Source organism: Oenanthe melanoleuca, chromosome 23 (genome assembly GCF_029582105.1).
Source record: "Oenanthe melanoleuca isolate GR-GAL-2019-014 chromosome 23, OMel1.0, whole genome shotgun sequence".
NCBI lineage: Eukaryota > Metazoa > Chordata > Aves > Passeriformes > Muscicapidae > Oenanthe > Oenanthe melanoleuca.
In genome coordinates this window covers 5,200,646-5,222,447 of record NC_079356.1, presented here as the reverse complement: position 1 = coordinate 5,222,447, position 21,802 = coordinate 5,200,646, and the positions used below count along the sequence as shown (strand labels likewise).

Sequence of the window (21,802 nt, the reverse complement as noted above, 5' to 3'; positions counted from 1 at the left end):
GCACTGAAGTAATCCAAAACTCACCAAGCTGACACATTCCAACATTTCCAAATCCTCTTCCCAGGGCTCTTTCCTCCTCACTCACAGGCCTCAGGTCCACCTTTAACATGGCCAGGAAAAGCAGAGGATGAAGAAGAGGGAGGAGGAAAGGCCCTGCTTTTCATTGGTCAGAGGATTAATTAAAAAATACAGGGGATGATGAAGCAGCTTCAGGCAGTTTTAGCACAGGCTGGAAAGAGTTTGAATATTACATATGGGGCACAGGGAGAGGCAGAGCTGCTCCTGGGAGCAGAATCCAAACTGGGCATTTCCTTTTCACTTGCTTGAAATGTCCCCAGATGTGTGTGACAAAATCCTTCCACCACAGGCTGTGCCTGGAGCTGCTCAGGGACCCCTCCAAGCAATTCTGCAGTGCTGTCACATCTGGTGACACAGCTGGACACAGTGGCTGCAGAGGGGACAGACCTTGGCCAAAACCATCCTCGAGTCCTTCTGGTGCCTCTGGGGTCACCTCCCTGCCCTGGCTCCTGGCCAGACTCCAGAGCTGGGGGAAATGGTTCATTTTCAGTCCTTGAGCCTTTATTACTACAGAATATCCAAAACAACACAACCAACAACACAGTTACAAAAGGAGTTCACGGAGAAATGTGAAGCAGCCTGTGTTTGAAATGCTCTGTGTCACCATACTGAGTCCAGTATAAAACAATGCATATTTATACACATATAAAATACAAAAGGAACAACACAGAAATGTATAAACAAGGGTTGTGGAGGCCTCTGTGGTATTTCCATTCAGAGGGTGGCAGGGAGGCTGCCCAGCAGGAGTGTCCATCCAGCAGGAGCTGTGACTGCAGCTGGGAGAGTCTCTGTGGCAGAGAGGAGCTCAGAGCTGGGCTCAGCCCTGCTGGGAAAGCTCTGCAGGGTCTGTGCAGAGCCCAAGGCCTGGGCTGGCATCAGTCCTGCCAGGGCACCAGCTCTGCTCTCTGCCAGGCCTGGCACTGGCACTTGGTGTGCCCAGCTCTGAAACAGCACCTCAGGCCTGGCGCCAAAGGGAATAAAATAGAATAAAAAATAATATTAATAATAATAATAAATTCAACAGAGCCAAGTTCCACGTTCACAGGATGATCTCACAGCAGTCTGTGGCCCGGCCCCAGGGCCATGGGGGGTTCAAGTCAAGGCAACAAGAGGGGGCACAGGGCTGAGTTCTGTGGGTCACACGTGCCAGCTTGGAAACAAGTCCCAGGAAGTGCTGCCTGCAGCTCTTTAGAGCTCCTTGAGGATGATCTGGAACTTGTTCTCTGCCTCTACCACGTCCAGCAGAAAGGCCATGTGGTTGCTGTAGTGCTGGATGATGTTGTTGTCCATGTTCACCAGGATCCTACAGAGAAAAGGAATGGCTGGATCAGATGCAGCACATTGAAAGCAGTCCCCAGTCTGAGGGGCTCAACCACTGTTAATTAAACTATTAATTAATTAATTAAAGCCATGGCACAACACAAGAAAAGATCCAGCACAGAACAGTCGCCAACTCTGGGAATTCTGTCATGGATGCCCAGGGTCTGGCACTGCCCAGTGAGCTGGGATCTCCCCAGCTGTATCCCAGCCCCAGCCCCAGCCCCGGTCCCAGCTCTGGCTCCCACAGGTGCCCCACAGAGACCCTGGGGGTACCCAAAAGCTTCCCAGCAGAGCTGATCCCTTCAGCTCCAGCTGTCTCAGAGCAGGGAGCCCCAGAAGTCACCTGTGCCTCTTGTGCCCTGCTCCCACCTGATCTCTAAATCACAAACCAGCCCAGGGATGTTGATCAGGAATCTGAGCCTGGATTGTTTCTCCAGACCAAACCTCACCAAGATCCAAAATTGCTCATTATTGCTGCTGAGTCACCAGGGACTGAGTTCAGCTGCTGAGCTCATCCCACAAGGGCCATGGCCGGGGCAGGTCCCCGAGCCCCACTGCTCTCAGCAGATGAAGATCTGCCCCTCAAGCTGTAATTACTGGGAGAAGATTGTTTAGGGTGGAGCAATAGGATAAAATTATTGAAAATTAAATCTGGGGGAGCAGGAAGCTGGGCCTGACCCTGCCACCAGCCAGAGTGGAGATCTCTCCCATCTCCCCACACTTCAGAAGGAGCTGCTGCCATGGGTCACGTCCAGCCTTCATTAAACCAGGTGTCAAAAGGATTTATTTCATCTAATTTCCAGGCGTGGCCTTTCCTTTTCATGAGATACCTCTTTGCTCCTCCTGCCTGGTTTCCCTCCCTGTCATCACCAAACAGCACTCACTGCTTATCAGATGGAGGCACCAACAAAACCAGAGCCAAACTCACTGAGGTGGCCTCTCCCTGAAGCCACCAGTGCTGCTCTTTTCCTTTGGGGAGAAAATTCCCATTTCTGGGCCTAACAGAGGAGCAGCATCAGCAACAGGTGGAGGAACTACTGACAAATTCAGATGTTCACTATAGCCCATCCCTCATCCTGAGCCAGGGACATTCCAGCATTTTTTGGAGAAGCAAACACTGATCCCTGTCTGATAAGTTCTCCATAACCTCAGGCTTTTAGACTGAGACACAAAGGATCACCATTAAACTCCCCAAACAATTCCACCTTCACCCAACTTCCTTTCCTTGGGAGACTTTACCCTCCAAACAAATATAATACAAACAAGCATTATCCCAAATCTTTAAAGCCCAGAAAGATCTGATTTTATATGCTCCAAACAGCAGAGGCTGACATGGCTCTACCTTTTATTATCTTGTTAAAATGCTCTTGGAGCCAATGGCAGGGGCTGGAGAGGACAGGTTTGGAGGCACAGCATAAAAGCAGATGAGAGATTAGCTTACCCTCTTTTGCACTTTTTGTAGACTTTATAAATGCTTTCTTCAGGAAGCCCATATTTTTCTGAAATCTGTGAGAGAAAACATGGCAAATCTTTGTGCTTGTAAAGTGAAATTCCCATGGTAAAAAATGAAAGAGAGCACCGAGCTGGGTGTTCAGCAGCAAAGGATTCCCCCTCAGTTTTACTCCAGAGAACAAAACCATGACCTGAACATTCTCCTGGGCCAGTTCAGTTTTGGTCTGAGGGTGGCAGGAGTTTTGTAGCATTTTGCCAAATGTTTTTCATGAAGGTTTTTGTCTCTCTGTGGTGAGGGATGAGGGAAGGAGAAGATGGTAAAGAACCCTCTGTACCGACTTTTTAAAAAATCCTATTTTTAAAAGTTTGTAAAACCAACAGAGCTTGAAGTGCAGCCATAAAGCCACCCCAAATCTGGGAGGTTTATTGTTTGTTTCCTTCCCAGCAGTCTCCAGAGAGGGCTGGGTTATCAGAGATGCTGCAGATAACCATGACACAAATATGTCCTTGTGCTCCTCAAACACAGCCAGGGAATTCCAGCACGAGGCCAGGGAGGGTTTCAGATCACACATCTCCAGCCTGGAGAATGGAAAAGGTGTTGGGCAGTGGAAAATATGAATGTGCTGTCACAAGAAGAGACTTCATGGGGATGTGGATGGGGAGGAGGTGTGATCCTCCCTCTGCAGCCACGCCAGGAGCTCTTGGGAGAACTCAGCTCCTGCTCCCACTTCCATTCCCATGCCCAAGGCAGGAGAGACGAGCAGCTCCCTGTTCAGCAACCCCATTCCCTTTTATCTCCATTCCCAGGGGTTTGGGGACACTCACAGCTGTCCTGAGGCCCTGCAGATCCGGGGTCTTCAACATGAGAGCATCAAACACCTCCTCAGACTCCCTGCGCACGTAGAGCAGCACTGCAAGAGAACAGGGCAGCGTGCTCAGGGTCCCTGCCAGTGCTCCCAGTGCTCCCAGTGCTCCCAGGGCTCGTGGAACTCAGGGTCCCAGGGTTATTTACCTCTCTGAGGATCTTCATCCTTGCTGTGCTTTGGAGGAGAGGGGTCGAAGTCCTCGGTGAAGGAGGCACCGCTCCTCTTCAGGGGCAGCCTGGGCCAGGGACACAACACTCAGCAGGGAGAACAGCAAAGCAAACACAACAGCTCCAGCTCCTCAACTTCTGACTGAACAACCATCCAGCAATTAACTGTTGGTTTGTAATTACAGCAGCAGGGCTGTAACTTCCTGCCTAAAGCACACAGGCAGCTCAGGGAGGGCCCACGGAATGTTTGGGGTCACTGAACCCAAAGTTCTGCACCCTCCTGGCACTGCTTCCCCACTGGTGTCCCCACACAGAGGGCCCAGGCTGGGAAGTAGAAAAGATTCTACTTTTCAAGTGTGATTCCACTTCATTTATTTGTTTAATTTGCCAGCCTCTGGGTGCTGTGTTTGAACCCTTCAGTGACAGTTGTGATCTTTTATTTTCCCTTTCAAACATTGTCTCCATGAGAACAGCAGGACAATCAGGGAGCAGCTGGTGTTGGAGTGACTCTGAGAGGGACAGAAATGTGTCTGTGTTTCTGCAGCCCTGAGTCCCTTCCAGGACAAGGTTTAACTCAGATTCTGACTCTCAGGGCATCAGGGAGACACTGAGCTGTGCTATCCTGCCCTGGGGTATCCACCAGGCCTGGCATTCCCAAAGGAACAGAGCAGCTGATGGGTGGGAAGCTCACAGTGCTGCATCCTCACCTGTTTGCAGAGTTGGGAACAGCAGGAGGGAGCACCTGCAATGCAAAGGAAATGGATCTGAGAGTCTGCACAGCACCACTGGCTGCTAGAGAGGGGGAGGCAACTTGGGCACACTCCAAACATCATTTCCCTCCTCCTGACCCATCAGTTTCCCCACACAATTAAACCCGAACATCTGTTTCTTAGATTAAATGGAATTTGATATAAAGGACTTGCCCAGATTCCCTGTTTTTGACAAACTCAGGCAGTGGTTTCTGAGGCAGGGAATGCTGAGGAGCTCTGAAGGACACTGGACAGAGCACAGTGGGGGGATGTCCCACCCACACTGGGACTGAGATGGCCCCATTTTGCTATAATTTATTTCCTACTGTTTTTGCTCCCACTGCAGCTCTCTGTGGAAACTGCAGGTGTGTAAAGCACAGGAGTATCTGGCTGGAAACACTTGGCAAGGTTTTCTCACTCAGGACAAGGAGTTCACCCCAATCCCACAGAGCTGTGCTGAGGTTTGGGATTTCTCCATCACACCAGGGCTGTGGGGATGGGGATGCCCAGGCCGGGAAGGATGAGGATGAGGAGGGAGGGACTCACCGAGCCACACCTCTGGGGGGTGGGGAAATGCACGGTGGGGATGAAGAGCACCGGCTGCGTCTCCAGGTCGCTCTCGGGCCGCAGGAAGGTGATCTCGTTCCCTCTGAAGCCAGAGAGCAAACAGCCTTTCAGACCTACGGGTGGAGAGTCCAGTTCATCTCAGCTCCTGGCACACGGGGCCTCCTCCGAGGCTCCCGGGACTGCTGGAGGCTGCAGCACCTCCAGGGCAGCCCAGAACCGTCCCAGAAGTTGGTGGGAGCTCCTGGAGCACTTAGGGAAGGAGCCCAGCAAGGGCCTGAGGGCTGGGGAACAGCAGATCCAGGGAGAGAAGAGGCAGGGATGTCAGAGCAGGGAGCACACGGAGCACTGACCGTTGTTGTTGGAGTCCAGGCACTTTCCTTTCCTTCGGAACTGCTTCCTTTCATCATCCCTCATTTTCCTCTCTGCTCCCTGGGGAAAGATCCAGCAAAGTTTAGGACATTGGCAAGAGAGGGTTCCTCTGGGGTGAGGGCAGCCTGAACTCAGAAATGGTCACCTCAGGGACCTTCCACAACCCAAGCCAGGACTCTCTGACACTCAGAAATTAGAAAAAAAAAACTAAAATTTGCTTTTAGAAATGAAACATGCAAACAAGAATAGCTGTGAGAAATTTTTCCATGGGAAGGTAGCTGAGATTGGGGAAGAATCTCCAAGGAAACTCTCATCTCCTTTGATATTTAACAATAGATCAAAAGTAGAGTCAAAACTAGAGTTTATTGTGAGGCACAGTCACAGCTCTGGGCTTTCCAGGCTCTCAGCCTCTCTGGGTTTATTCTCAGGGTCTCTGACCAGCTGGGTTTTGGAATTTGGGAAGAGTGCAGTACCTTGTCACAGAAGATCTTGATCTGGCAGACAGCCCTGTGCACCAGCTGGCTGCTGCCACTGCCACAGTCGTAGGTGTCGATCTGCAGGTTCAGGGGGACTCCCTTCACCCCCTTCTGTGAGGAGAAGTCTGTGCTCAGGCAGTTCACCCCAATGAACACCTGCAGACAGGGACAGGGGCTGTTGGTGCTGGAAACCTCCTCAGGCAGCTCTGGGAGCACAGGGCAGGCTCAGAGCAGCTGCTGAGGCTGCTCCAGCCCTGCCAGGGCCACCTGAGCCTCCCCACACCCACTGCAGCTCCTCAACTCAGCCCCCCACTCCCAAAATCCTGCCTCGGGATGTTCTTGCTGAGATTTCATTTGAAAGGGACCCTCAGACAGCAAAGCCCTGCAGGGAGGGAGGAGGGCAAGGCTGCAGCCTCAGGAATTGCACAGCAGTGCTGCTTGAATAAATACTCATCCCACACTGGGCTCTTTTATCACCAGGAGAGAGTTAACTCCAGTGGGAACTCTGGAAAAGCTGAGCACAGCTCTAATCCAAATTATATCTCCAAACTTCCCAGTCATTGGTGTGACCTTGGAATTCCCCTGGACCTGAGGGACAGATCTGGAGCTGGAGAAGATCCCTGAGCTCTCTCAGCTGAGATTTCAGCCCTGAAACCTGATGTCAGTTCAAGTCAGTTCCTAGGAAAGAAAACCTCTTCACTGGGGGGTGGTGAAGTTTGATTGGAAGGAGAGAAGTAACAGGTGCCATGGACAGCCCAAATACCCAAACACCCAACCCCCACCTCCTCCTGTTCCCAGCCCCCTCCTGCCTCACTCCCAGCCCTTGCAGCTCTCTGAAGTCTCACCTCTACCTGCCCCAGGCCAGTGCATGAGCAGAGTTTCTGCTAAGAATTAAATCCAGTTTTGCTGAGGTGCCCCCAGGGCTTGCCACATACCTGACATATTTCCATTTCTGACAGCTCTGCCTTGAAGACATTTGTTAACCTCTTGGGTTGTAAAAGACCCAGGTTGCCTTTGGGCTTGAGATCCCAAAGCCAAGCAGGGTTTTCCCAAGCTTCAGACACTCGGGGTATTTATGATTTTCATTTTTTTCTTAGTTACTTCATCTGTTTTTCAATCCCCACTAGATACAAAGTGTTAATGACAGACTGAGGAGATGCTGAAGACGCAGCAGAGCTGCAAAGACCTTGCTGGAATAAATTTCCTGGTTTTAAGGTGAAAAGGGATCTTGTGACCTGCCTGGCTTCCTCCCACATCCCACAAGGCACAGAATCCCACAGGTCAGTCCTGTCTGCATCACCCTGCCTGCAAAGGGTTTGTTCCCTGGCTGGGGATTATTTAAACAGGCTGCAGCTACCTGGGAGCAGAGCCCTGAACTGCTGCAAAACCCTTTCTTCAGTTATCCATCAGCACTGAGAAAACATCCCTGAGCCAGTCTGGCTGTACCCAGAGTGTTTATTAGCTGATGGCAGTGCTTAAACACACACTGAGCTCGGTGTCCTGCTGCTGTCCTGCCAGGCAAACACTGCCTGGGGCAGCCCTGGCTTTGGCTTTGGGACTCTGTGTGTCTCAGCTGAGCACTGGGGCAGTGCTGGGCTCTCAGAGGCAGCTGAGCCCCATTCCCAGCTCCCTCCAGGGCACTTTGTACCTTGGCTTCCTCGTGGATGTTCCACACAAAGGACAGGGCGTTGTAGGCCAGCTCCTCGATGTTCTGCACCGTGTTGAAGTTCTCCTTGCAGTCAGCTGCAAGGCAGGGCAGGAGCAGTTCACACTGGGGCTGAAGTGGTGCCATTCCCACCCCAAACCCCGCCCCTGGCAGACTCCCAGCCCAGGGGAGCCCCCAGGAGTGGCAGCCCCTCGTACCCACGTCGATGACTCTCTGCTTGGCCGTGGGCTGCCGGGAGTGCCAGTGCTTCCAGAACTTCAGCTGCTCCGTGGGGATCTTCTCATTGTCAAACACAATCATCACCACACTCTGCAACACAGCCAGCACAGCCCAGCTCAGCTCACAGCAGGAGCAGAGCCCTCCCGACCCTCCACCCTGCACTGCCCTGTGAAACGTGGAATTGGTGCTGGGCAAGCTGAGGAGGGAAGGGCAGGGATTTGGGCTCAGCCATTGGCACATTCATCTCAGGGGCTGCTCCCAGGCCAGGAGCAGGATGGGGACCCTGGCCCAGAGCTCTTCCCAGCAGGGCCCCCACTGGCCCTTTGTGCATCCCTGAGCTCCTGTGACAGGTTCCAGCTGCCCCAGAGGCTCTGCAGTGCACCACAGGATTATCCTGAGGGGCTGAATCCATCCCATCCATCCCTTTAAGCCAACATGAGCCACAAAGCCACTACTGCTCATGTTCAGCTCTGTTCCCAGGCCAGTGGAGCTGCTGGATGTCCCATTCCTGAGCTGTCAGCAGAGCTGTCAGCCTGTCTCTGTCTCTTACCTTCACTTTATTTGAGGACAAGTGCAAACATTTGCTGTCTCCAGCTGTCCGCAGTGTGATGGGGTAGAACTGTCCTTTGTTGAGGTAGGCCATGGGAGAGTCCCCAGATTTGATGTGAATGGCTTTGGGTGACCCCAGAGTGTATTCAAAGTCACTTAGATGGAACAAAGAGAGAAGGATGAATAAGCACATGCTGCTGTTTCACTGCAAAAGCAAAACAGAGCCCCAGGAGCCTCCACCCCACGGGTTACAGGCTCCAGTTTCTGCTCCATTCCCCACCTCACACACCCTGACACAGCACAGCACATTCTGATCCTCCCCAACACCCTGGGGAGCAGCACTGCTCCAACAGCCTCATTTTACCCCTTGGTTTTGGCTTAAAAACCCCTGGATGTGACTGCAGCCAGAATTTCTGTGTGGATGGCAACAGAACCATTGCTCAACACACAGAAATGGGATCCTGCACTGAGACTTTTACAGCATCCTAAACTCTGGTTCCTGTCTCCAAATCCATGCCCATAACTGGAAGATTCTCCTTTAATGGTCCTGTAGAAAAAGGACCTGCAGGACACCAACACCTGCTTGGTTCTGCAGAGCTGAACTCAGAATCTCAGCTCGTGGGACTCTCACTGTGCTGGGCACCAACTTCAGTCTTTACAGAAAAACTTTGTAGTGAGTGGCACACAGAGGTGTCACTGCTGGCAAGGAAATTTGAAAGAAGAGCCTGAATTGAGAAGCTCTCAGGCCTCCACCAGCAGCTGTGAGCACTGAAACCATGAGGCCACAGCTGGTTTCTGCTGTGAGGAATCCCTGCAAGCCACCACCTGTACAGGAGCCTTCACTCAGACCCTTCAAGTGCCCTGTTTAGTCACCAACCCATCTTCTTCCTGCTCCACCTCCTGTGATGCCATCTCTGAAGATGGGCTTGGCAGCTCCTCTTATCTGGAGCCAGGAGAGCCAGAGAGCTTCAGTGCACAAATAAACAGTGAGCTGGGAGCCTCTGGCTCAGGAGACACTGCTGTCTGTGTGAACATCCCCACGTCTGACAGCTGAGTCACCCAGTCAGCTGACTCAGGAGGCAAATAAAAAGTGGGAGGTGAAATAATGTTACCTGCTGGGAGGTTTGATTTGGTATCTGGAGCAGCAAAGCTCTGCCTGGCAGAGGGGTGGAAAGGAGGAAGAAATCCCTCTCATGTTTTAGGAATGAGAGGCCATGGCACCCTCTAAAATCAAGGCTGACTAACAGTGCTAAGAACCTAAACCTTAGATTAGGGGAGGCTGATGATCACCCTCATGCTCTGCCAGCCTCCTTTTCCCTGTCATTTACCCCGTTCCAAGGGCCTGTGGGAGGATGGAGCAGCCACCTGGATCCCTCTGTGTCACCCAGCCAAGCAGAGCTCCCTGGGAAGGGGCTGTCACCCTGGGAGGTGACAGCAGCTGGCCCTGGACTGGCCCCAGTCTGGTGCAGAACAATCTCAGCTTGGGTCTGAAAGCTCAGGGGGCAGCACCTTGCTCTGGGAACAGGGAGACACAAAGGGTCTCTGTAATTAGCAGGGGTCACTGCCTAGGCTGGACTGGGGACAGCAAAGGGATGCAGGACAGAGATGCCCAGGACAGAGCCAGGAGCTCCCTGGAGCTCAGAGCCCTGGGTTGCTGTTACCTCTTCACTCCATCTGTGGGGTAGCTCTCGGGGCAGGGAGGCTCTGCCTGGGGTTTCAGGATGTCACTGAAGAGCAGCGTCTGCAGGCAGGAGGAAACACAAATCAGGGGAATCTCTCATTGCTTTGTCCATCCACCTTCTCCCAGACACCACAGCAGACAAAACACCGACCCTCCTCACTTCCAAAATCAACATGAACAGCCCAGAAATGCAGCAGGAACAGCAGCAAGCCCCAGGAGCCCCCAGCCCCCTGACCTCCTGCGGATCCTCCTTGAAGGTGCTGTCGGGCTGCCAGCGCTGCTGGCCCGGGGCCAGGGGCAGGCTCTCGAACAGGGAGCTCAGGGAGCTGCTGTCATACACGTCCCCTGGGGCCACCAGGAAGTTGTCTGGGGTGGCCTCCAGCTTGCTGGTGCCTGGGGGGAGCAGGGCTGCCTTGTGAGGAGCAGGGACGGCCTCCAGACTCAGGCTGTTCTTCTTGGGCAGCTCGCAGAACTCCTGGCTCACCGAGACGTTTTCTGACAGCAGCTTCATGAGGTGGGCTGAGCCATCGAAGGAGGGGAGCTCGGGCTCATAATCCATCCCATGGCAGTGCCTGCTGGACAGAGGTGCTGCCTCAGGGCACAGGGGCACCCCCAGTGCCTGCATGTGCTGCTGGCCTGGCTGCCAGGTGAGCCAGCTCCTGCAGCCCCTGGGGAATCCCACCCACAGCTCCCAGTGCAGCCAGCCAGAGCCAGAGGGGCTCAGCAGATCAGGGGTGGTCACAGGGAGTCAGGGAATATGGCCTGGACATGGTTTGGGGCTGCATCCACTGCTCCTTTATTTAGCTGTCACACACTCAGAGCAGCAGGGCTGGTAAGAAAGGTAACTGCTCTCTGGGATGTCCATCATAAGTCTTTTTATGGCTCATTGATGCTGAAAGTTGATTTTTATACCCTTTTTTAAAAGAAAAACAACTTTTGTACAAATTCACAAACTCCAGCAACTCAGGAAGAAAAAACCAAAATCAGCTGAGCTCAGTTTACTTCTGAAGGAGAGAAGTATCACTTGAGGTTTATTCTGTCGAGTGGTTAAAAACTGACAGTGCCAAAGTACACAGCATCCAGGAAGGGGAACTGAACTCATAGTGGCAAATGAGCCATTAATTTAATAGTTAATTATCTGAAAACCTCAAAGGACAAATGGGAGTCACTGGAAGAGAATCCTGGGAGAGTGGAACAGAAACTCTCATCAGCCCAGGGAATGAAGGAGGATTTGGCCATTCCCTTCTTGCTGCCAGTGCTCAATCCTTCTGCCCTTTGCAGTGGTCACAAAATAGGAAATAAAGGCAATTTCTTCAGCTGCTGCAGATCAGCACAACCCTTGTGAACACAGCCAGACAGATGCTCAGGTGTGTAAATGGGTGTAGCTCCATTTATCCCTGCTTGGGACCTGGCCTAAGGAATCTTAATGTGTGTCTCAGGGTTAATGAGCTGCACTGTTGCTGGTAATAACACCGTGCTTTGATGTCTATTTTCTGCAAGCTCAGAGCCCCATCCTGCATTTCAGCAGCTGCAGGAGAGTGAGGCAGCTGCAGAGAGCAGGAACTGAAGCCAACCTCTTTGCCAGGTCATTGCGTCCCATCATCCCAGCTGGGAGGATCCTCTTCTCCTTGGGGACCTAGGGCAGAGCAGAGCAAAGAGTTCATTTAGTGTTGGACTTTATTCATGGAGAACAGAGCAGAATTAGCCTGGCTGGGAGCAAGTGAAGCCTCCCAGATAAAACCCTGTGTTTTATCAGAGCTGGGCTCTAATAAATAACCTTGGGCAACAGCAGCTTGTTCTGGGCAGGACCTTGGAGTGGGAGCATCAATGCTATTGCTTCCACTCAGGGATAAATCAGATCACATTTCTCAGAGCTCCATCCCACAGCAGTGCTGGGGGAATGAAACTGGTGGGGCCCAGCCCTGTTCCAGCCCAGCAGCCCTCAAAGCAGTGCTGCTCTTTAGGGGTAAAAATCCAGACTCGAGCACCTGGGTTCAGGTTTTCCACTGTTCTGGATTCCCTGCAGTGGTGGTTTGTGCCTCAGTTTACCACTGGGGACACTGGTGGCACTGTGTGGTGCTGGATAAACAACTGGGGGGGCTCAGGGGATGGGGGAGCTCAGCAGAGGGGTTCCCTCCTAAGGTGGTACATGTTTCACACATATTTCACACCTATTCTAACCTCTTTTACCCCTCTTTTCCCCCGATTTCCCCCCAGCCCAGCCCCACCCACCATGTAGTAGTCGTAGAGGAGGCTCAGGGCGGCCACGCTGTCATCGTCCCCGTTCACCCTCATCATGGCCTTGGTGGCTGCAGTCAGGGGATTCTCCAGGTAGGTTTTCCAGGCTTCATCTTCGCTGGTGTAGGGGAATTTCTGGAAGTTCATGGTGTCATTCTTCATCAGACGCACGGATCTAAAACTGAGGGACACGGGCAGTGAGGGAGGAGCATTTCCCGCAGAGATTCCATGGACATGGGAAGGGCTCCCCTAAGGCTCTGTGGGGTGGGGGAGGGATCCAGGATCTCCTGAACTCCAGAGCTCTGGGATCACCAGCGCTGCTGCTGTAGCTGGGTACGAATCCAGGCCAGAGCCCCTCCAGGGGCAGCTGCTCCCTCTCCTGCCCAGAGGCACAAGCCCACAGCTGCTCCTTCTTGCCCTGCCACAGGGGGTGCTGGGCACTAAAAAAGCATCAGGGAACAATTTTCCCTTGGATGTGGAGCTCCAGACAAAGTCACTCAGTGCCCAGATGAAATCAAACCCCATTGTTTTCCTTTGCTGCAGTTCATGGTTTTTAATTTTTTTTTCCCCAATCATTTGTAGATGATTTTACTCAGAGGGAAGCAGACAGGCAGATCGCAACCCCCTCCCTTCCACCAAAAAATTCCTGACTGAGGTGAGGCTCGTGGGACTACGTGAGAATCAACACACCAAAATAATGCCCTGCCTGTCCTCACTCCTGGCACTTTCTCCAGGCCTCTCCATCTTATGTTAATAAACTGTCAGACACTTAATTACCCAAACATTGGTCATCTTTCCTTTTCCTCCAGCAGCCAGCCCAGCAGTGCCTCCGTGCATGCCCTGGGAGGTTGGGATCACAGAATTGTTTGGGTTGGAAAAGACCCCAAAAATCATCGAGCCTGAGCCCCTGAGCCAGTGGAGCTCCTGTCACACCTTCTGTCACCAGCACAGCTCACACCAAAATAACATCTCCAGGGACAAAAATTCCTTTTTCCTCAAAGTGGAAATGCCCAGGAAGGGCAAGGCTGGGTTTATTAACAGAAAGGTTTAGAAAACTTTAAATCTCCAAATTTGCCAAGAGCTGACTGGAGTTAAACCATGACCTGCTGCTGTTTTTTCATGGGAAGGCAAAGGAAACCTTCAGGAGTTGCAGCAATGAGTGCTGCAATTTAATTGCACTTTTAGAAGGAATATGTTGTTTTCATTAAGCCACTCTCCATGGGTTTATAGCAAGTCCTGGTCTAGACTTTTAAGTGAATCATTCAGAGAACAATAACCCCTCTTGGAAGGAACCTGGCATCCCTGATGGGGATCTGCCACCCTGCACCAAACACAAACCAAGCAGGGACTGGGATGCTCCTGGATCAGACCCCAGAGCTCTCCTTGGCTCAGGTTTCTGCCTTGCTGCCTCCCCTGCCTAACCAAACAAATGACAGCACACAATTCCTTTGCAGTTCAGGAATTACAGCTGATTTTTTCCATGAGGCCACCAAGGGCCTCTGCTGTTTGTGTCACCAGTTCCTGAAGGAATCCTTTGCTCTTCCCTGCACACCCGACCTGCACCAGCCCTGCTGCTGCCCTGAGGCTCGAAATTCCTGCAGCTCTGGGGCCATGGGCAGTGGGGATGGGATGGGATGGGGATGGATATAGATGGGATGTATGGATATGGATGTGGATGTGGATATGGATGGGATGGATATGGATAAGGATAAGGATAAGGATGGGGATGCCGAGCCAGCTGCTCTGCCCCCGGCCCAGCCCCTGAAACTCCAGCAGGTGTTCGCAGTTTCGTTGTCTCTGGCGCTGCTCTCGCAGCCCCGGCTCCTCCCTCCCTCCCTCTCCAGCAGGGCCGTGGCCGTGACTCAGGTTTCAGCGCTCGGTGCCGGCGCTGTTCAGTCCTGTCCGGGCAGGAATCCCCAATCCCATCCTCTCCAGGGAGAATCAGCAGCAGCAGGGCTGAGCTCAGGGTGAGACTGGGAATGGGAATCACTGGGAATGGGCAGAGATGAACTCACCGGGGCAGGATGGAGCAGCAAAGCATAGGGGAGCTCAAAAAAAGCACTGAAATTATGAGGAGAAAAGCTTGGGAGCTTTATTCTCCCTCAGCTAAAGCACTCCCTGTGTGATTCCCTTTGCCTCCCTGCCTCAGCTCTGCTGGGAGAAACCACAAAAGGCAGAGAGGAAACCTGGCAGAAAGCAGAGGCAGGGACTGGGGATGGGGACAGAGCACGAACAGCAGAGCCTGGCAGGGCTGGCAGGGTGGGGACAGCAGCTGCTCCAGCAGGACACGGCAGGAGCTCCAGGCAGGACCCTGAGGAGCTCAGAGCCTGCACAGACCCCAGGGGAGCTGCACTGCTCCCAGCTGAGGACTGGCACAATGACAGGAACTGCACTTTACCCACCTTGTTTGTGTGCCACAGGATCCCTGGCAGCACTGGGATGTGCCTGGAGCCTGTGCACCCCTCAGAGCCCACCCTGCTGGGTATGAGGAGCATCCTCCCCATCTCCTCCTGCAGAGAGCCTGGCCCTGCTCTCACCCTGCTCCCAAAGGTCACCTGAGAGAGGGTGACCTGAGATAAGCATGTGGTGACCTGGTTAAAGGCACCTGTCTGACATCAGGACCCACAGCACCTGTGGTCAGTTTGCTCCCCCAGCCCTTCAGAGCACACAGCTGCAGGAAAGGGACCCCCAAATCCACATCCAACACACCTGACCTTCACTCTCCTCACTGCCTTGGTGCCCCCTGCTCGTGGCCATTCCAAGCCTCCTGCTCTGTTTGGCAAAGCCAGAGCTCCTTTCCCAGGCCAGGAAACACAAACCCTGGGAGCAGAAACCTCCCCCTGTGTGCTGGAGCCTGGGCCATGTGCAGGGCAGCATTTGGGGCAGGGAGCAGCAGTGTTTGTTTGCAAACACCTGCAGTGTGACACAAGGTGATCCCAGCCCCTCTCCTGCTCCAGCCCACCCCAGCTCTGTTTCCCCAGTTTCTCCTGGTGATGGATAAACACTCAGGACATGCCCAAAGGGTCCAGGAGGGGACATCAGCCAAGCAGGAAAGAGCCCTTGTGCTCCTCCTGCCCTTGCTGGGTTTCTGTGGGAGGCTTTGCTGCCCTTTGAGCCTGGTGTTGCTGTTTTGTTCTCTCCACTACCCCTGATCAAACCTCCAACCTGAATTCTGGCCATGCCAGCTGCTGGTGGCTGCAGAGCAGCATCACATTGTCAGAGCAGCAGCAGGAATTCAGAGCCACAGAACAGAGACCCCAGCCCTGGGGAGCTCAGGGGTGCCCCAGGCAGCTCCTGTGGGGGTTTCACTAGCTCTGGCTTTGGGCACTGCCCTCTCCTCCCTCTAGAAATAACCCTGGTGCTCCCCAGGTCCTTGTCAGAAATAGAGGGAGGCTCAGAACTGCCCTGCACAGGGCAGCAGCTGCTTCCTGGGCAGAGATTTGAGCTGCAAACCCTTGTCAGGGAGGACAGCATCCACCAAGTGCCCTCACTGCTGATGCCAAACCTCTCAGCTGAGTTGTGATTTTGTAATTTCTTTGCAGGTTTAATAAACAAGCATACCTGAAGACAAGGTGACAGCACAGCCAGCAGTGAGTGCATTGTCCCACTCACACAGCCAGGCAAAAATCCAAACAGAGACAGAACCAGGGGAAAAAAAACACAGGAAGAAACACAACAAACACAGAGTAATGATGAAAAACACTGCAGGGGTGCCAAGCACAACAAGTGTCAATGCACAGGCCCAGGAGACCATGATCTATCTCATGGCCCCTGACCTGCTCTGCCTCCAGGAGATTTCCTGGGCTGTTTTCTCTGGCAGCTGGGGAACAATGTGGGCTCTGTCAGTGGCTTTGTGCAGGGCCATTTCTGCACCCTCAGCCCGGGTTAACTCAGCTCATTTGCCAGCAGTGCCTCAGCCACAGGCAGGGCAGGAGCTTCTCCTGGATGGACTCTGTGGGGCACAGGGGGCACCAGCCTGGCCCGGGGTGGGAGGGAAAGGGGCCACCATGAGAATCTTTGGGAAATGGCTCCTGATTCCAAAGGGATCAGTGGATGCCAGTGGAGCTCAGGGGGGACTCCCTGGATCCTGGAAAAGGAGCCAGGAAACCTCCCAGGGAGTGTGCAGGGATCCCCTTCTCCTGCCCTCTTGGGTCCCCTGCCACAAAACCAGCTCAATATTCATCCTTTTTCACCCAGGCTCACTCCTGCCTTTGTAGTTTTTATTGTCACAGCACAAGGACCCAAGGACAGGGACTGGCACTAAAATGCCTCATCCTGAGCTGTGCAGCAAAGAGGAGAGAGCAGCAGCTCTGCAGGAAACCTCAGCAGCGCTGGGCTGGCTCTGAGGCTCCTCCCTGTGCTCTGGGGTTGTGCTTTACCTGATCCCATCCCCCTGGAGGGACCCACCCACCCCACATCCCACAAACCAGCCCTGCCCCAGTGCCTCCCCTGCCTAACGAAACAAATGGCAGCACAGAACCCGTTTGCAGTTCAGGAATTATGGCTGATTCTGATGTCAGAGGGTTCAGTTTTGGGGTGTCCTGAGTTTCAGGGATATCTGACTCCAAAGGGAGACACAAAACCAGGCCCTGAGCATCTGCTCCCATCTGGCACTTCTGAAATATTGCTGTAAACTTCACTCTCATTCCTGTTTTCGTTGTGGACAGATAAAGATTTATGTACAGTTTAAAGATTTATGTACAGTTACTCCTGGACACAAACCCTCACACTCTGCACTGAGGTTCCCAGTCCTCCACTCACCAAAAGGAAGATTGCACAGGTAATTTTTGTATATTCTCTAACTCCAACAGCTGTGACTTTTAAATAAAATAAAATTTAATAAATTCATGGGTTTACAAGATTTGGATTTAAAACCCACCAGTGGTAGCTGTAATACACAAACTTCTGCAACAAAATTTGTTTCTTGTTTACTGCTCTTCAGGTAATGTGGTTTTTATAGCCAGTAGTCAGCTATTATGGGTTATCTGTGCTTAGAACAAAGGCCAGCTTTACTCAAGGGTCTCAGCTTCCCTCAGCACACCCTGCTGCAGTGACACCCTGGGTTTAGGATCAGAGCCACAGCCAGAACAGCACTGACACCTCAGGGGACAAGGAATGAAGCATCCCACGAGGCTGGAGTGGTTTGGGCTGGAAGGGACCACCCAGGCCATGGCTGGACACCTCCCATGTCCCAGGGTCCATCCCAGCCCAGGGCAGCCACAGCTGCTCCCTCACAGCCAGGAGCTCCTTCCCCATATCCCAGACCTGATCTCTTCCATATTTCTTATCCTCCAAGCCTTGGAAACTTGGCTGTGAGCAGTGGGATATAATCATACATTCAATAATGAGTTCCACTAATGAACATTTTTCAGCTGTTGCCTTTTTCCTCCTTGAGCACACTGGACTCCAGGATCCCTGTCCCTGCCAAGCAGCAGATCCCAAGGGCTGGCAGGTGCAATCCAAGTACAAGTGCATTTTTGGATGAATACTTTACACTGATCCACAGTTCAAACAAAGCACAGCAGATCCTCCTCAGAGGAATGATCTTTATTCTGCAAATTCCCCTGGAATCATTCCCATGGACCAATCAGCTGAAAATGACCCAAAGCATCAAAGCAGAGATACTGTGCAAATGTTGATTCACCCCTGCTTTGAGTCTGGAGTTTATTCAGAGGGCTTTTATTCCTTTGTTGGGAATTGCATAGCAGAGATTTGATTGTTGTTTCTTTAATTTACAAATCTCTTTTTCTCTTTACATAACTTAAAAAAAAAAAAATCCAAGCCAGCCTCCCTTGCTCCAGCACGGTTATCCCTTGTGTGCTTTGCTGCCAGGATTTTATAAAAGGGCTTTAACTTTTCATTCACCAGGAGCATAACTCAAGTTTTAATAACACACCTTATGCATGACAAAAATTTGCTTCTGGCGATCATGGTTTCGACCACAAAACCACAACTGGGAGTAACTCCTGGTTAACTCCTTCCAGCCCACGCACGGCAGAGTCAGACACAGGTTCAGGGTAGGAGACTATGGAAATCAGCATTAGAATATTTTATAATAGGCAAAACATCTCCCCCTCCCAGGCCACGCTGGTCCCTTCCCAGTCCTCTCCGGGAAATCAAAACCCCAAAGGGAGAGGTGGGATTCTTCTCCTTGGCTTTTTGAACGAGAAATTTGGGATATCAGCTCCTGAACATCTGGGCAGATGTTGCCGGCTCAGCCTGGGGGCGGAAGGAGCACGGACACCGCTCCAAGGCTGCTCCTACAAACTCCACGCGGGGGATTCTCCCCGAATTCGCAGCTCCTTAGAGCCGAGGGGCTTTAGCAGCCTCTTCTCAGCTTCCTCCCCCCGCTGGCACCTTTTCCCCAGAGCAAACCCAGGGCGGAAGGTTTCTCTGTCCTTCGGTCCCAGGGAATCCTTTCCCAGCTCTCGAGCTGCCCCCGGCTCATCAATGTCCCCCAGGCTCTGCCGGGCCGCTCCTCCCCCGGGGCTCATTCCCCCACTGCACTAAAAGCGGAATTCTCACAGATGGGATCTGCGGCTGTGTCCTCGCAAAGGAATCCCAAAGGATCCCAAAGGATCAGCGAAGGCAGCCCCACAGCGGGGTGTCCCAAAATCCCCAAACCCGGCTGCCGCTCCCCCTTCTCGGGCAGCTCGGGCATTACCAGGAGCAGCAGCCGTGTAATTGCCCGGCCCTAATTAGCGAGAAATCCATCAATCGCACACCCCGAGAGCCGAACACATCCCTCGCTCTCAAACCTAAAAAGCACCGAGTTACAAATCACCCAAAAACTTCCCAAAGCGAGAATTTCAGTGGCAGATCCTCCATCGATCCGAGCAGATCGATGCCACTATTTAATGATAATTACTGCTGCGCCTCTCAGGGCTCTTAATTAGGAGGAGATTGGCTGACACAGCAGCTCTGTCAGGCTTGTAAACACACACAGGCGTGCGGTTTTCTCCCAAAAAACACCTTGGAAGCAGCAGATCTCTACACAGATATGTATAATTTCTGTTCCTTGGTTCAGTATTTGTACGCACGAATCCTTCAGCCCGGGCTCTGCACTGGGCTGACACTGGGCACGCACTGACAGCAGCGTTCAGCACCTTCGATCGCTGCTTTATTCCCTGTCACGCCGATCTGACACTTGTCTGAGTTTATTTCAGAGGTGCAAAGCACCAGATGTTGTGCCGATAACATCAGCATCCAAAACTCCAAAATATTTCAGAGGTGCCAAAGTTAGAAACGAGATCGATAGATGTTAAAAGCTTTTTGTTCTTTAAAAGATTAAATTACTTGATAGGGTCGTAGTGTGAATCCATTTACTTAACAAAAAAAACCCAAACAAACAAACAACAAAAACACCCAAAAACCAAACGCCAAAACAAACAAAAAAAACAAAGGAAAAAAAAACCCAAAAACAAAACTCTCCACCCAAACAAACAAAAAAAGGGAAAAAATACCCAAAAAGACACACAACAACCCCCACCCCTATAAAGTAAACTGGTAAATATTTTGGAAGGTGTCATCTCGAATTAATATATATAAAATTAAATCAGATTCCTGTAGCTCCTGTTAGATTTTGTTGGACAGAGGCAGAGCAGAGTCACCTCTAGACTGAAACCCCATGTGTCACTTTTAGGCTGGGGATAAAAAAAGTGACCAGGATGGTGATTTTTAACAAATTCCAAAGAAAAGGGAGCGATTCCCAAGAAGTGATTCCCAAGAAGTGATTCCCGATAAGTTATTCCCAATAATTTATTCCCAAAAAGATTCCTAAGAAGTGATTCTTGAGAAGGAATTCCCAAGAAGGGATTTTTAAGAAGGGATTCCCAAGAAGGGATTTTTAAGAAGGGATTCCCAAGAAGTGATTCCCAGAAGTGATTCCCAAGAAGGGATTTTCAAGAAGGGATTCTCCAGAAGGGATTCCCAAGAAGGGATTCCCAAGAATAATTCCCATAGTGATTCTCCAGAAGGGCTTCCCAAGAAGTGATTCCTCCCCGGAGCAGCACCAGCTCAGACAGGGACAGAAAATCAGGAAAACTTCCCCATCCCGTCCTTTACTCCCCGTGCCAACAGCTGGACAGGCAGAGGAGCAACCCAGGAATCTCATCCAGCCCCGGCAGCGAGAAAAGTGGGAAAAGGGAGCGAAGCCGCTGCACTTACTCGAGTTCATTGGACATTTCTGGAGGGTCGAGGCAGAGCCGCGCTCCGCTCGCAGGCTGCTCACACAGACATCGCCTGCGAGGTGTTTGATTTATGGCACCGCAGCCCGGCCGGGCGGCAGCGCCGGGATTGGCTGGCGGGACAGGTGCCCTGGGACAGGTACACCCAGACAGGTGCAGGTTAACCCCGTCCCTGCCGGAACCGGCACCCGCAGCCCCGGGGCAGAGCGAAGGGGCGGGATCGGGGATCCGCAGCTCGCGGATAACGAGTTTCAGGTTGGTGGATGCGTTCTGGGATTTGTGTGGAGACGGGGGGTGGTTTGTGCTTTGCTGACAAAATAAATGGATTTATAAAGGAGTGAATTAGAGAAGGAGAAAGTTTCCTCTCATTCATCCCTGGTAATTGTAGCGATGGGAAAACCCTTTCCTGCCTTTCCTCACCTCCAGAACCATGAGGAGGTTTTTAATCCTCTTTTTAAAAATGAACCTTAACTCCCCTAACTTTAGGTACCAAATCATTCCATAAATATCCTGGCTCAGGGAACCCTTGCTCTGCTCTGGATGTGTCAGGGCTGTGGGATAACCTTTCTGTGCCCAGCGTTATTCCAGAGGAACTTTGGGAACGGGCTGTGGGAATACCACCCAGCACACCTCTGCGCACGGGGATTCAAGCCCTCTTGCTGGATGGTTTCTGTCATCCGTGTTGCAACGAGGAGGCAGAGGATGGGCTCAGCCGTGACTCACGGTGACTGGATTTGGAAGGCAGGAGAGGATTTTGTCAGGCAAGTTGATACAAGCCTTAAAACAAAGGAAAAAGAAAAGTTTCCACCCCTCGTTCTCACCCCCCATCGTGTCTCCTCCTGCCTGCCCCGCTCAGCTCCTGCCCCGCTCAGCCCTGGAGATGTCACAGTCCTGGGGGTGTCACAGTCCTGAGGGTGTCACAGCCCTGAGGGTGTCACAGTCCTGGAGATGTCACAGTCCTGAGGATGTCACAGTCCTGAGGGTGTCACAGCCCCGGGGGTGTCACAGTTCTGAGGGTGTCACAGCCCTGGGGATGTCACAGTCCTGAGGGTGTCACAGTCCTGAGGGTGTCACAGCCCTGGAGGTGTCACAGCCCTGGGGGTGTCACAGCCCTGGGGGTGTCACAGCCCTGGGGATGTCACAGTCCTGAGGATGTCACAGTCCTGAGGGTGTCACAGTTCTGAGGGTGTCACAGCCCTGGGGGTGTCACAGCCCCGGG

General features: G+C 52.3%; 1 protein-coding gene across 2 annotated transcripts; it reads right to left on the bottom strand.

Annotated features, from left to right (window-relative positions):
* Positions 1-1,261: 1,261 nt before the first annotated feature.
* On the bottom strand, positions 1,262-20,646 carry GRHL3 (grainyhead like transcription factor 3). Of its 2 annotated transcripts, none has more exons than XM_056508968.1 (16): positions 20,564-20,646; positions 12,392-12,578; positions 11,734-11,795; positions 10,395-10,734; positions 10,140-10,219; positions 8,480-8,633; positions 7,908-8,019; positions 7,693-7,787; positions 6,042-6,200; positions 5,550-5,628; positions 5,179-5,312; positions 4,591-4,625; positions 3,863-3,951; positions 3,676-3,761; positions 2,840-2,904; positions 1,262-1,381 (listed from the first exon to the last, which is right to left on the bottom strand). In XM_056508968.1, the coding sequence occupies exons 1-16, from the start codon at positions 20,578-20,580 to the stop codon at positions 1,267-1,269; spliced, it is 1,809 nt and encodes a 602-aa protein (XP_056364943.1). In that variant the 5' UTR covers positions 20,581-20,646; the 3' UTR covers positions 1,262-1,266. The 2 variants fall into 2 exon arrangements, with proteins under 2 accessions (XP_056364943.1, XP_056364944.1); XM_056508969.1 differs by having other exon boundaries at positions 10,395-10,731.
* Positions 20,647-21,802: the final 1,156 nt, after the last annotated feature.

What these genes read in the sequence shown, in the direction of transcription:
- GRHL3 (XM_056508968.1), bottom strand. An exon ending in GCAGAGAGTCATCGACGTGG is followed by an intron (nt 7,788 to 7,907) that starts GTACGAGGGGCT and finishes CCTGCCTTGCAG; the next exon opens with CTGACTGCAAGGAGAACTTC. An exon ending in TACAAAAAGTGCAAAAGAGG is followed by an intron (nt 1,382 to 2,839) that starts GTAAGCTAATCT and finishes TTTTCTCTGTAG; the next exon opens with GATCCTGGTGAACATGGACA.